At 47.1% G+C, this 12,496-nt stretch overlaps 1 protein-coding gene across 1 annotated transcript in view; it reads left to right on the top strand.

Annotated features, from left to right (window-relative positions):
- LOC134469524 (calpain-3-like) overlaps nt 1-12,496 on the top strand; it is a 34,956-nt gene that overhangs the window by 2,820 nt on the left and 19,640 nt on the right. Inside the window, exons 2-4 of the mRNA XM_063223824.1 lie at nt 798-867; nt 10,646-10,764; nt 11,163-11,296. Of these exons, the coding sequence (XP_063079894.1) occupies nt 798-867; nt 10,646-10,764; nt 11,163-11,296 (323 nt within the window). The remainder of the gene's footprint in view (nt 1-797; nt 868-10,645; nt 10,765-11,162; nt 11,297-12,496) is intronic.

The following is a 12,496-nucleotide window of genomic DNA, read 5'->3' as shown; positions in this document are numbered from 1 at the left end:
ACTGGCCGATATCCAGGTGGAGAGATGCCAACGCTCACTGTCATCAGCAGTGTTGCCAGATTGGGCGGTTTCCTGCCCAATTGGGCTGCTTAAGACGACCGTCTACGGGTAAAAAAGGCATTGGGCATTCATTAGAATTTAGTTTGAATTAAGCGGGACTTAGTGAGTACAGGCGGGTTTTGAGCATTTTTGGGCTGGAAATCGATAGTCTCATCTGGCAACCGTGTTCATCAGGCCGGCTATTTCCGTTTTGGCTCACAGGTGGCCAACAACCACCAATTTAGCATGGCTATTGAAATAAATATCCCAGCTATGGTTTCATGTTGATTCAAGCCGGGCAAGTTGATTTAAGAATGTAATGCTCACTCTGATACAATAATATTGCATCAACATTGCTAATTACAAGGCTGAAATAGAGGTATTCATCCTACGTTCAAAAAGTTAAAACCCCTGTGCTGATCCTACTTAGCTGATTCACTGCTTGTTGGGATAAAATGCTGTGAAAGTCACTGTCTTGTTGATATGCATTGATCTGTTGAGAAGGGTTTACAATGCATTCCAAATTTCAGGGTTTTCGGGTTTAAATTTGGACAATGTTAATAGCAAACTGTCTGATACAGAGCAGCTCATTGTGATGGTGTGACCGTCAGGGTTGTGGGTGGGTGTGCCTTTACGAAAGCCAAAAGCTTTTAACAGCCTCTGTTGTAATGGTGTGTAGATTTGAAATGGCAATGCTTGTCGACAATACTCTTCAAGTTTTGTATTTTGTTTTGTGTCTTCCTGTATCTATCATACAGGAGCTGTGTGACAATCCCCAGTTCATCATTGGAGGAGCAGACAGAACCGACATCTGCCAGGGCGACCTCGGTAAGACTGGGACAGCAGCACCAACAAGCTTTTGTCGAAAGCAGCGGGGGGGTTTTGAAGGCAAAATCTTGTTTGGGAATGTATTTATAATTTATAAACAAATAGATTAAAATATGATTAAGGACCAGTCTCATAAAATCCTTAAAATTATCAATCTCACAGAATTAATAATAGGTTTTTGTACTGGAGATACTCAGCAGAGCACAGTGGAACAGTAAGGCCTATCCTCTGTGATCGGCTGAGACACACAAGCACAAAAGCACAGTTGAATATTAAGATTGATAATTGTAAGGATTTTATGAGACTGATCCTTTATCACATTTTAATTTATTTGTTTGATTCATAATTAAACAAATTCCCAAACGAGATTTTGCCTTCAAATTCTGGTGTAGCCACGTGAGGAGTAAATCCGCACACAGCTCCCCCTATATTTCTGGTGCCCCGTGTGAGGAGGAAGAATATGACTTGGGCTCAGCGCCCTCTAGGGGAATGGAGGGATGGCGACATGGCAGGGGATAACCCCGACAGAGGTTATCGGGCTATTATTGTCACATGCTTTTCAGGGACGCAGGAACTCATTTTGACCAGGGGGTGCTGTGGTCGGTGTGGAGTCCTCTCCCAGAAAAAAATGTGTTTTTTAGATGCAATTTCCTGCATTCTAATCAATTTTAGGATGAAGAATGGCGAATCACATCTGACTAACTTCTTCATGTTTTATTTCGCCTAAACAAGGATGGCTAGATTTTACCTTTTTCTGTTTAACATTTCACTTCAAAATTATTACGTTCTTCTTGCGGAAGGGAAACGCGCACCTAATGTGGTGGGGAGCGCGTGTTCAAGAGCAAATCGCGCTGCCGTGACAGTTTCTCTCTTCTCCATGGGCAGTCTTAGCTACAATGTGTGAAATTAGTAGAAATGCATGACTAGGCTATGCGATGCACTTGTGAGAGGTGACCGGGCTTTCAAACAATTTAGATTTTCTTGCAATTGCGACTATCTCAAGATGCATACGATCAGGACCCCTGCCTTGTCTCCCCGCCCGCGCACAAAAGCACGCACGCACACACAGACAGGCATACTGCTTCCCGAATGTGATTACACTCTGACGGCCAAAGAGTTTGTGCTGTGATCGGCAAGAGAAGTAGCCTAAGCGCCAAAGCAGCTCGAGCCATTGCTATTGATACAGGGAGAGGGAGAAAGCCAACTTTAGTTTGCATTTGACGTAGGCCATATTTAAGACGCACTAAAGGTGCTGCTAAACGGTGGTCAAATCAGCAGCAAGAGGCAAAAGGAACAAATCGCCACCAGTAGGCTACAAAAGTCCAAAACATCTAACAATAGCACAACCATTTCACACCGCGGCAGTTCAACTTTGGCAACAGTTATGATAGACAAGCCACGCACACCATCGGCTGTGCTACAGATTCAGCCCATAGCCAACTCAGAGGCTGCGATAGACTTCACCAGCAACAGGCAAAACCTAGCCTACCAATGTGCTATCCAATCTCCACCGCAAGAAACAAAAGTTCACTTCTTACCTGACACGATGCACAATTTTGGTGACATTCCCTTCTCCCGTCGTTCTTTAAATTCACCTAATTCCTTGCTTAGTTGGTCCGTTTTTGATCACGAAAGTTATGAGACTTCTCTTCACAACAAATTAGCTCCTCCAATGGGTATGTTGGATCCGTGTATGTTGATGCATGCCCAAGCCAACATATCGCTGTTAATACCACTTTTATTATTACTACCTTGACACCACAGGCTAAACAAAACAAACGTCTCTTCCGCGTCACTGCACCGTTCTACACCACTGTTCCGGTCTGGTTGGGGTCTAAAAGTTTATCATTCATTTCAAACCAAAATTGCATTCACATTTCAAACTACTTATAAGTATTAAAAAAGTAGAAAATATTCATATTTTGTGTTTTTATTTTAGAATAATAATAACGGGGAAAAAAACTACGTCTGAATTTAATTTAATAGCCTACACAAGTGATGCAGATGCGTCTGTTGTCCAGTAGGGGGGGTGCTGCAGCACCCGGAGCACCCCACTTCCTGCACCCCTGATGCTTTTGATCGTGAAGATTATAATGTCAACATGTACTACAAAACGGTGTGGGGAGGGGGAAAAAACATTCAAAAAGGGCATTTTTGTCCAGTAGGGCAAAGGGGCAGGTGCTTTGGCACCACCTCATCCCTATCTGTGCACACCTGTGATCGTCAATGACGTCCTGCCTTGCATCTCGAGGAAACTTGCACAAGGAAAGAACGTGAGATCAGATATTCAAATGGACCTCAGTCATGTTTGAGTGACACAGACAGCTATCTTCCGGGTGCCTCGGCCAATATGTTACATTTTAATTATTATTAAATGTTAAGAAAGTGTTTATAAAGCTGTGAATAGGTAGTTATTCTAAAGTGTTACCCATATGTTTACCGTTTGTAAATAATCCCCGGCTGCGCACTGTTCAACCTCTGAATGTTGGAAACTGCTGTCGGTCAAAGAATGCGCTCACGACACGTGGTTGGGTGCTTAGCATCGTGCCCCCTCTCACAACACGAATGTTTGTAAACTAAAAACGTATGTGGCTTGGCTTTGATTGGAAGGCAGAGGAGCAGAGTGGGTGTGGCTTGGCTTTGATTGGCAGGCAGAGGAGTAGAGTGGGTGTGGCTTGGCTTTGATTTGCAGGCAGAGGAGAAGAGTGGGTGTGGCTTGGCTTTGATTGGCAGGCAGTGGAGTAGAGTAGGTGTGGCTTGGCTTTGATTGGCAGTCAGAGGAGTAGAGTGGGTGTGGCTTGGCTTTGATTGGCAGGCAGAGGAGTAGAGTGGGTGTGGCTTGGCTTTGATTGGCAGTCAGAGGAGTAGAGTGGGTGTGGCTTGGCTTTGATTGGCAGGCAGAGGAGTAGAGTGGGTGTGGCTTGGCTTTGATTGGCCGGCAGAGGAGTAGAGTGGGTGTAGCTTGGCTTTGATTGGCAGTCAGAGGAGTAGAGTGGGTGTGGCTTGGCTTTGATTGGCAGTCAGAGGAGTAGAGTGGGTGTGGCTTGGCTTTGATTGGCAGGCAGAGGGGCAGAGTGGGTGTGGCTTGGCTTTGATTGGCAGGCAGAGGAGTAGAGTGGGTGTGGGTGTGGCTTGGCTTTGATTGGCAGGCAGAGGAGTAGAGTGGGTGTGGCTTGGCTTTGATTGGCAGGCAGAGGAGTCTACTGGGTGTGGCTTGGCTTTGATTGGCAGGCAGAGGAGTAGAGTGGGTGTGCCTTGGCTTTGATTGGCAGGCAGAGGAGTAGAGTGGGTATGGTTTGGCTTTGATTGGCAGGCAGAGGAGAAGAGTGGGTGTGGCTTGGCTTTGATTGGTCGGCAGAGGAGTAGAGTGGGTGTGCCTTGGCTTTGATTTGCAGGCAGAGGAGAAGAGTGGGTGTGGCTTGGCTTTGATTGGCAGGCAGTGGAGTAGAGTGGGTGTGGCTTGGCTTTGATTGGCAGGCAGAGGAGTAGAGTGGGTGTGGCTTGGCTTTGATTGGCAGGCAGAGGAGTAGAGTGGGTGTGGCTTGGCTTTGATTGGCAGGCAGAGGAGTAGAGTGGGTGTGGGTGTGGCTTGGCTTTGATTGGCAGGCAGAGGAGTAGAGTGGGTGTGCCTTGGCTTTGATTGGCAGGCAGAGGAGTAGAGTGGGTGTGGCTTGGCTTTGATTGGCAGGCAGAGGAGTAGAGTGGGTGTGGCTTGGCTTTGATTGGTCGGCAGAGGAGTAGAGTGGGTGTGGCTTGGCTTTGATTGGCAGGCAGAGGAGTAGAGTGGGTGTGGCTTGGCTTTGATTGGCAGGCAGAGGAGTAGAGTGGGTGTGACTTGACTTTGATTGGCAGGCAGAGGAGTAGGCAGGCAGTAGGCAGGCAGGCCCAGATGAGATTTTACGAATATATGAAATATGAACATGATGTGCCAAAGCCATAAAGCTGGAGTGCATCCCAATATGTGACCTTGCCTCCTCCACTTGCCTCCTCCACTTGCTTCTCGTCATGATGACATCACTGACAACAGCATTATATTTCAATATCTTGCAAAAGCTCAATTGTAAAGTCTTTTTCTCATTTGCAATTGGGATGGTGAATGAAAAACAGTCCCTCAAAAGTAGTTGTGGCTAGGCTGACAGCTGGGAAACTTTATCGTTTTCTCCACGGAGGAGGGGCCAGGAGGCGGGACGAGGAGACAAGCACAAGTGGAGGAGGCAAGGACACATATTGGGATGCACCCATGGAGTACTCTCACCTTACACACAGGAGGGATCATGCCACAGTCCCATACAGCAATATACTCTCACCTTACACACAGGAGGGATCATGCCACAGTCCCATACAGCAATATACTCTCACTTTACACACAGGATCATGCCACAGTCCCATACAGCAATACACTCTCACCATACACACAGGATCATCCATATTTACATACAGCAATATACTCTCACTTTACACACAGGATCATGCCACAGTCCCATACAGCAATATACTCTCACTTTACACACAGGATCATGCCACAGTCCCATACAGCAATACACTCTCACCATACACACAGGATCATCCCACAGTCCCATACAGCAATATACTCTCACCTTACACACAGGATCATCCCACAGTCCCATACAGCAATACACTCTCACCTTACACACAGGATCATGCCACAGTCCCATACAGCAATATACTCTCACCTTACACACAGGAGGGATCCTCCATATTTACATCCAGGAATACACTCTCACCTTACACACAGGATCATCCCACAGTCCCATACAGCAATATACTCTCACTTTACACACAGGATTTACAAACAGCAATACACTCTAACTCTACAGGTCCATCCTTATGTACATACAGTAATGAATTCAGTAGCCCCATATCGCACGCTGTACCTCCAGTGGCACGCTGTAATAGTCATTTTATTCCTACTATGTATGTGTGCAGGTTCAGGTACAGGTTCATGCGCTTTGTCCCTAGTAATGCACGTTGTACCTTCTGTGGCACGCTGCAATAGTCATTGAAAAGTTAAATAGGTACTACACTACTATGACATAACACAGAGCCTTAAGTAATGTACTACGACTTGGTCATAGCCATTCTGGTAACAGCACATTTATAACGCCGTGTCTTAACAGTTTAACACTGTAATGTACACTATAGAAAGTATTCACACCCACAAAATAGAGGTTCTAGTTTGTGTAGGCCTTCAACATAGAATATGGTTCCCTTAAGGGACATTTCTTAGATAATATGGTGCACTACCCATAACCATTATAACTGCACACACCAGGGGGTGGGGGTAACATAGACCAGGGGGTGGGGGTAACATAGACCAGGGGGCGAGAGTAACGTCTCTGGCGTGTATGGTCTCTGGCGTGTATGGTCTCTGGGTAACATAGATCTCGGCATGCGGGCGCCACTTTACTGGCTGCATAACCTGCACAGTACCATACAAGTTATCTATATCGCCCGTGCCCATCTAGGGACTTGGCATGTTCGCACCGGATCGTTTTCTCTCTTAGGGGACCATGACGTGCTGTACTGTACGTCTAAAATTATGGTCCTGTCCCTTGTGTAATGGAACAATTTTTCTAGCATGTGCCATGTTGAATGGTTGTTGACGTGTTTACATAAGTGCCAAATCTCGCTAGCGGTAGACTAAATACGTAGGTGTTTGTGCATAAGGGTTTAAAAATGATTTCATGCGTAATTCTAACTGTATCTCTGATCTACTGTATTTAGCAGGCCCTGAAAGCCATGTGGACAACATACAGTATGTGGCGACATCAGGGGGTAAAAAGGTGTCAGGGGCAGTCAGAGATGCCTGTGAATCCCAAACCTGTTCTGGAATTAGGCCTACTGTAGCCCCATTACCAGGGCCGCATTAACACGCAGGCTAGATATGGCTGCAGCCTAGGGGCCCCCACAGGCTAGATATGGCTGCAGCCTAGGGGCCCCCACCTGCTAGATATGGCTGCAGCCTAGGGCCCCCACAGGCTAGATATGGCTGCAGCCTAGGGCCCCCACAGGCTAGATATGGCTGCAGCCTAAGGGCCCCCACAGGCTAGATATGGCTGCAGCCTAGGCCCCCCCGCAGGCTAGATATGGCTGCAGCCTAGGGCCCCCACAGGCTAGATATGGCTGCAGCCTAGGGCCCCCACAGGCTAGATATGGCTGCAGCCTAGGGGCCCCCACCTGCTAGATATGGCTGCAGCCTAGGGCCCCCACAGGCTAGATATGGCTGCAGCCTAGGGCCCCCACAGGCTAGATATGGATGCAGCCTAGGGCCCCCACCTGCTAGATATGGCTGCAGCCTAGGGCCCCCACAAGCTAGATATGGATGCAGCCTAGGGCCCCCCTGTGGCTAGATATGGCTGCAGCCAAGGGACCCCATAGGCTAGATATGACTGCATCCTAGGGGCCTCTACAGGTTAGATATGGAGCCTAGGGTCCCCACAGGCTAGATATGGCTGCAACTTAAGCCCCCCCACAGGCTAGATATGGTTGCAGTCAAGGGCCCTCACAGGCTCAACATGGCTGCAGCCTAGGGCCCCCACAGGCTAGATATGGCTGCAGCCTACACCCCCCCCCCCCACAGGCTAGATATGGCTGCAGCCTAGGGCCCCCACAGGCTAGATATGGCTGCAGCCTAGGGCCCCCACAGGCTAGATATGGCTGTAGCCTAGGGGCCCCCACAGGCTAGATATGACTGCAACCTAGGGCCCCCACAGGCTAGATATGGCTGCAGCCTAGGGCCCCCACAGGCTAGATATGGCTGCAGCCTAGGGCCCCCACCTGCCTAGGGCCCCCACAGGCTAGATATGGCTGCAGCCTAAGGCCCCAACGGGCTAGATATGGCTGTAGCCTAGGGGCCCCACAGGCTAGATATGCCTGCATCCTAGGGCCCTCACAAGCTAGATATGGCTGCAGACTAGGGGCCCCCACTACAGGCTAGATATGGCTGCAGCCTAGGGCCCCCACAGGCTATATATGGCTGCAGCCTAGGCCCCCCACAGGCTAGATATGGCTGCAGCCTAGGGACCCCCACAGGCTAGATATGGCTGCAGCCTAGGGCCCCCACAGGCTAGATATGGCTGCAGCCTAGCCCCCCCCCACAGGCTAGATATGGCTGCAGCCTAGGGCCCCCACAGGCTAGATATGGCTGCAGCCTAGGGGCCCCCACAGGCTAGATATGGCTGCAGCCTAGACCCCCCACAGGCTAGATATGGCTGCAGCCTAGGGCCCCCACATGCTAGATATGGCTGCAGCCTAGGGACCCCACAGGCTAGATATGGCTGCAACCTACCTGTTGAATAGGAGCCCCAGGCCATTTTACAGTAATCCGACCCGGCTCTGAGGTATAGCCTATAGAATTTCATTACATTGCACTTACTTAGCCGATGCTTTTATCCAAAGTGATTTACAGTTTTCACAAGGTATTGTTTACAGTCCCTGGAGCCATATGGAATTGGAATGCCTTGCATTGCACATGCCTTGCTCAGCGTGTGATTGGAATGCCTTGCACATGCATTGCTCCATGTGGGGTTGGAGCTGCTTGCTCAGCCATCACGTAGTCCAGGGGTTCCCAAACTTTGCCATGATACAGTCCCCTACTGTACATACCAGTAGATTCCAACCAAGGCCCCCCGGACATGGGCTGTTTTTGCTGTGCACCCACTTTCACAACAAGCTGGTGCGTCCCAAACCAAGACGTCGGTGCATCCCAAACACATCCAAGCACAACAGGAAACATAATAAATACATTGTAATGAAGAAAATGGTAACACAGTCACAGTAGATCCATCAGAGACTCAATAGATTGTTATTAACTAGTTCTTAATGGAGATTTTGTTCAGCTTACTATTGGTTTATTTTTATATTTACTTCGGTTATTTATGTCATTCAATTATTTTGGCTTACTGTACTTTTCCTGCCAACCAGCCCCGCAGGGGTCCCCGGCCCCCACTTTGAAAACTGCTGACGTAGCCTAGTTGTGAGAGGTGAAAATGTAGACCACAGGTTCTATTGGACACTTAGTGACACGATTCAGGAAAGATAGACAAAAGGAATAAAGGTTATGGTAGTTTATTTTTCACAATTCATTATTTAAAATACAAGATAGAAAAAAGAAATAAAACACAAACGTTTCATTCAACCACCAGCGGTATAAAGTGCTGTGTGCGTTTTTACATAAATAAATCACAATCTGGAGTTCACAAAATGACCGTACAAAAAGTTAAATTAAGTTAAGTTAAGTTTTTCACAAGTAACACCACTGCAATCTATAAATAGGGAAATCACACATTTCATAGTCAGTTCATCTCATCAGTGCAATAAAGGCAACCACGGCAAACACTAACTACTGACACTCCTTAATGCCCGAAAACATCACGTTGCACACTGGGCCACAACAATAACAGTAGGATTCACTACACCCATAAATTCAACCTAACTGTTGTACAGTCCTCCTATGTGCTCAGCGGAGGTACCCAAATGCCACTACACAGTACCGCTGGACATACACGCACACACACGCACTCACTCACTCACTCACTCACATGCACACAGTTTAACAGCGGGGGAGAAATAGTCAATCCCCCGAAAATGTACCAAACCAAATTCCCGTGCTGCTGCTGGCCTCTCAGCCACTGCTGCCGGACGTGGGCTCCGTAATTGCTTAATTCAACTATAACACGCGCAATACCCAAATGCAACTTACCCACAGTTCCCAAAGCGACCGGCCCACGTCCCGGCACGACAGCTTGTGGCAGACAGCTCAGCAGCCCTGCTCTGACCCTGCTGTCCCGAACAATGAGCAAAACGCCATTTTAAAACCATACCCTGCTCATCCGCCGCCAACCACCACAGGTGCGCCTGTCAATTACATCAAACGAGTTCAGGTGCACCCATGGCAGCCAGCGCGGCTGAGCCCCACCCCCAGCGCTTAGCGCACCAGCCTACATACAGTACTGTACAGAGTGATCTCAAGACTACCTCCCCAAACATTAGGCCACAGTCCTCCCAAGAATACAATACAGGTATATGGGCATAAGAATACAGGCATACGGGCTGGCATATGAACGTCATGTCATTGAATGTAAATTTTGATGAAGCACTGTCTCAATAGCCTGATTATCATGACTTTCAAATCTCTTCGAGACTTGGTCTGACCAAGGGCGCGTAACAATTAATGTTTCCCAAATGGTATGGTTGACCCTCCTCACTTGATTTGCTACTGGTCGAGGGCAGAAAAGGCTGAGCCAAAGTTTAAATCAAACATTTTCTTAGTCCTAATAAAACGTCTCTACTTATCAAACCACGTCACTGCTTTGAACACGCCTCTACCCAGGGCCGTTGGTGCTGCTCAAAGTTGATTGCTTTCCGACAAAGTGGGTGGAGTTCCCCAGTTCTCCGGAGATCAGAAAGTACTTGCATTGCTCTTGACCTGACTAGCAACGTCGAAGGTGTAGCGTCACTATAGACAGGTCATCAGCTGAGAAAATTAGGCCTTTCGTCCTACCGCACTTTTCTCTGTGGATTACTGACCAGAAGGCCTATTGGAAGAAATTAAAACATGGGGCCACGTCAATTTTTGCTCAGAATTCAATATGGACGCCAATTTCCAAAATGACTTGTTTTCATGCATTATTACATTGTACTATAAGGTGATATTCATGACAAATTAACTACTTTCCAGGCCGTGTGTACACAGCCTGGAAAGGTGCTAGCTATGTAGCAACGGTAATGAACTAAACCTGCTGTTGCCTCTTCGCAGGTGACTGTTGGCTGCTTGCGGCCATTGCTTGTCTGACCCTCAATGAGAAGTTGCTGTACAGGGTTGTGCCCAAAGATCAGAGCTTCACTGAGAACTATGCTGGCATCTTCCACTTTCAGGTACAATATGACCGGAGTCTTTTGCACATGTCACAGGAAATTTGGATGGGCTTAGTTAGGTGTAAACACAACATGGATAACCAAAGTTCAAGAGAGTCCTTGTGCACAAGCCCTCAGTAATGCAGGTGCAGGTGTGAGGCAGGAGAAGGTGAATCAATGAACAAAATTCAAGAGACACCGCACACTGCTTACTTTTCTTTACTTTATTTCTCGGAGCGAACAACGCATTTCGCCCAATGCGTCATCAGGTTCGCTCTACCATCTAGACCTTTTCTAGAACTCTAGAAAAAATCTATAGGCCTATATCAGATGTAGAACAAATATCACATCAGTTTATTTTGCTCTATACATATTCGTTACTTTTTAGTTTTTTTTCACTGCACCGATTGGACCAACAGTTTTGGCGGTATGGAGAATGGGTGGATGTCGTGATTGATGACCGAATCCCAACGATGAACAACAAGCCGATGTACACCACATCCGGCAAGAAGAACGAGTTCTGGAGTGCTCTTCTGGAGAAGGCCTACGCCAAGTGAGTGATTTAAAAGTAGAGGCTGAAGCACACTGCAGCTTAACTTTCAGGTTTTTATTATGTGCAAACACCCGATTAATGTTTTGGTGTTGCTACACCCAGTGCCGGAGTAATGCACAGGCTAGATATGGCTGAAGCCTGGGGGCCCCTACCTGCGGGGTTGAGGGGGGGGGCCCTAGGCCATCTTAATCTGGCCCTGGCTACACCTTAGGTTAGATTGATTTGCTTGGTTGTTTTAGCACATTTTAATGAAGTACTACTTTAACTACTAACAGATTTGAAAATACAGTTGAAATTGCACGATCAATGTCAACAAGTGAGACCATGTGAGCGGCCATGGTTGTCTGAAACCACTGTCGCATTTAATGTTTCAACTTTGACTACATCACACATCTGAATATCCTGTGATCCTGATTGGTTCAGCCGCATGGCAGTTCGGAGCTAGGCAAATCTGAAATACTTAGGCCTACAGCCAGATCCTGAAGTAAGCTCACGAAGGCAAGAGCCAGATTAGTTACTCTGCATAGCTGCCATTCCAAGCTCATACATGATGGAGCTTAGCTGTTCTGGCAAACGTCCAGGATTTGCAAGAGGTGAGAAAATGAACAGCAGGCATCACATCTCCCTGTGGCCCGCTACTGGACAGAACTCTCATCAATCAGACCTCTGTGATGATGATGATGATGATGATGATGATGATGATGATGATGTTGGTTCTGAATTTTTCCAGACCAGGAAAAACTGATATTAAATATATTTATGTCGTACATAAATAAATGTTATATTTAAGACTGATTTGAACATTAAATTATGGATTTTTTGCCAAATTAGGATGAACTGAGAGCAGGCAGGTTGGTCAGGCTGACTGATGAAAGTCTGACCGACCGAAACGTCAGCTTTTCAAAATAGTAAATTTTTTGGTTTGACTGTAATTGTAGCAGAATTACAATATGCTGTTCCACTCTAAGAGTGTCCAGGTGATAATATGAGACTGATTTGTGATATATTGCCAAAGGGGCACCTCCTACCTCATACTAGCATGTCGCTAAGCTAGTGAAAGTCAATGCCTCCGTGTAGCATGCTACATGCTACAGTGATCCATTGACTTCCACTAGCTTAGCTACATACTCCCTCTTTTAACTTGTCTTAAAGCAAGACAACGCTTAACATGAAAAATAAGACACTTAACCACCTTTATAA

Source organism: Engraulis encrasicolus, chromosome 18 (assembly GCF_034702125.1).
Source record: "Engraulis encrasicolus isolate BLACKSEA-1 chromosome 18, IST_EnEncr_1.0, whole genome shotgun sequence".
Classification (NCBI taxonomy): domain Eukaryota; kingdom Metazoa; phylum Chordata; class Actinopteri; order Clupeiformes; family Engraulidae; genus Engraulis; species Engraulis encrasicolus.
The sequence above is the reverse complement of the archived record's forward strand: the minus strand, read 5'-3'. Positions and strand labels throughout refer to the sequence as shown.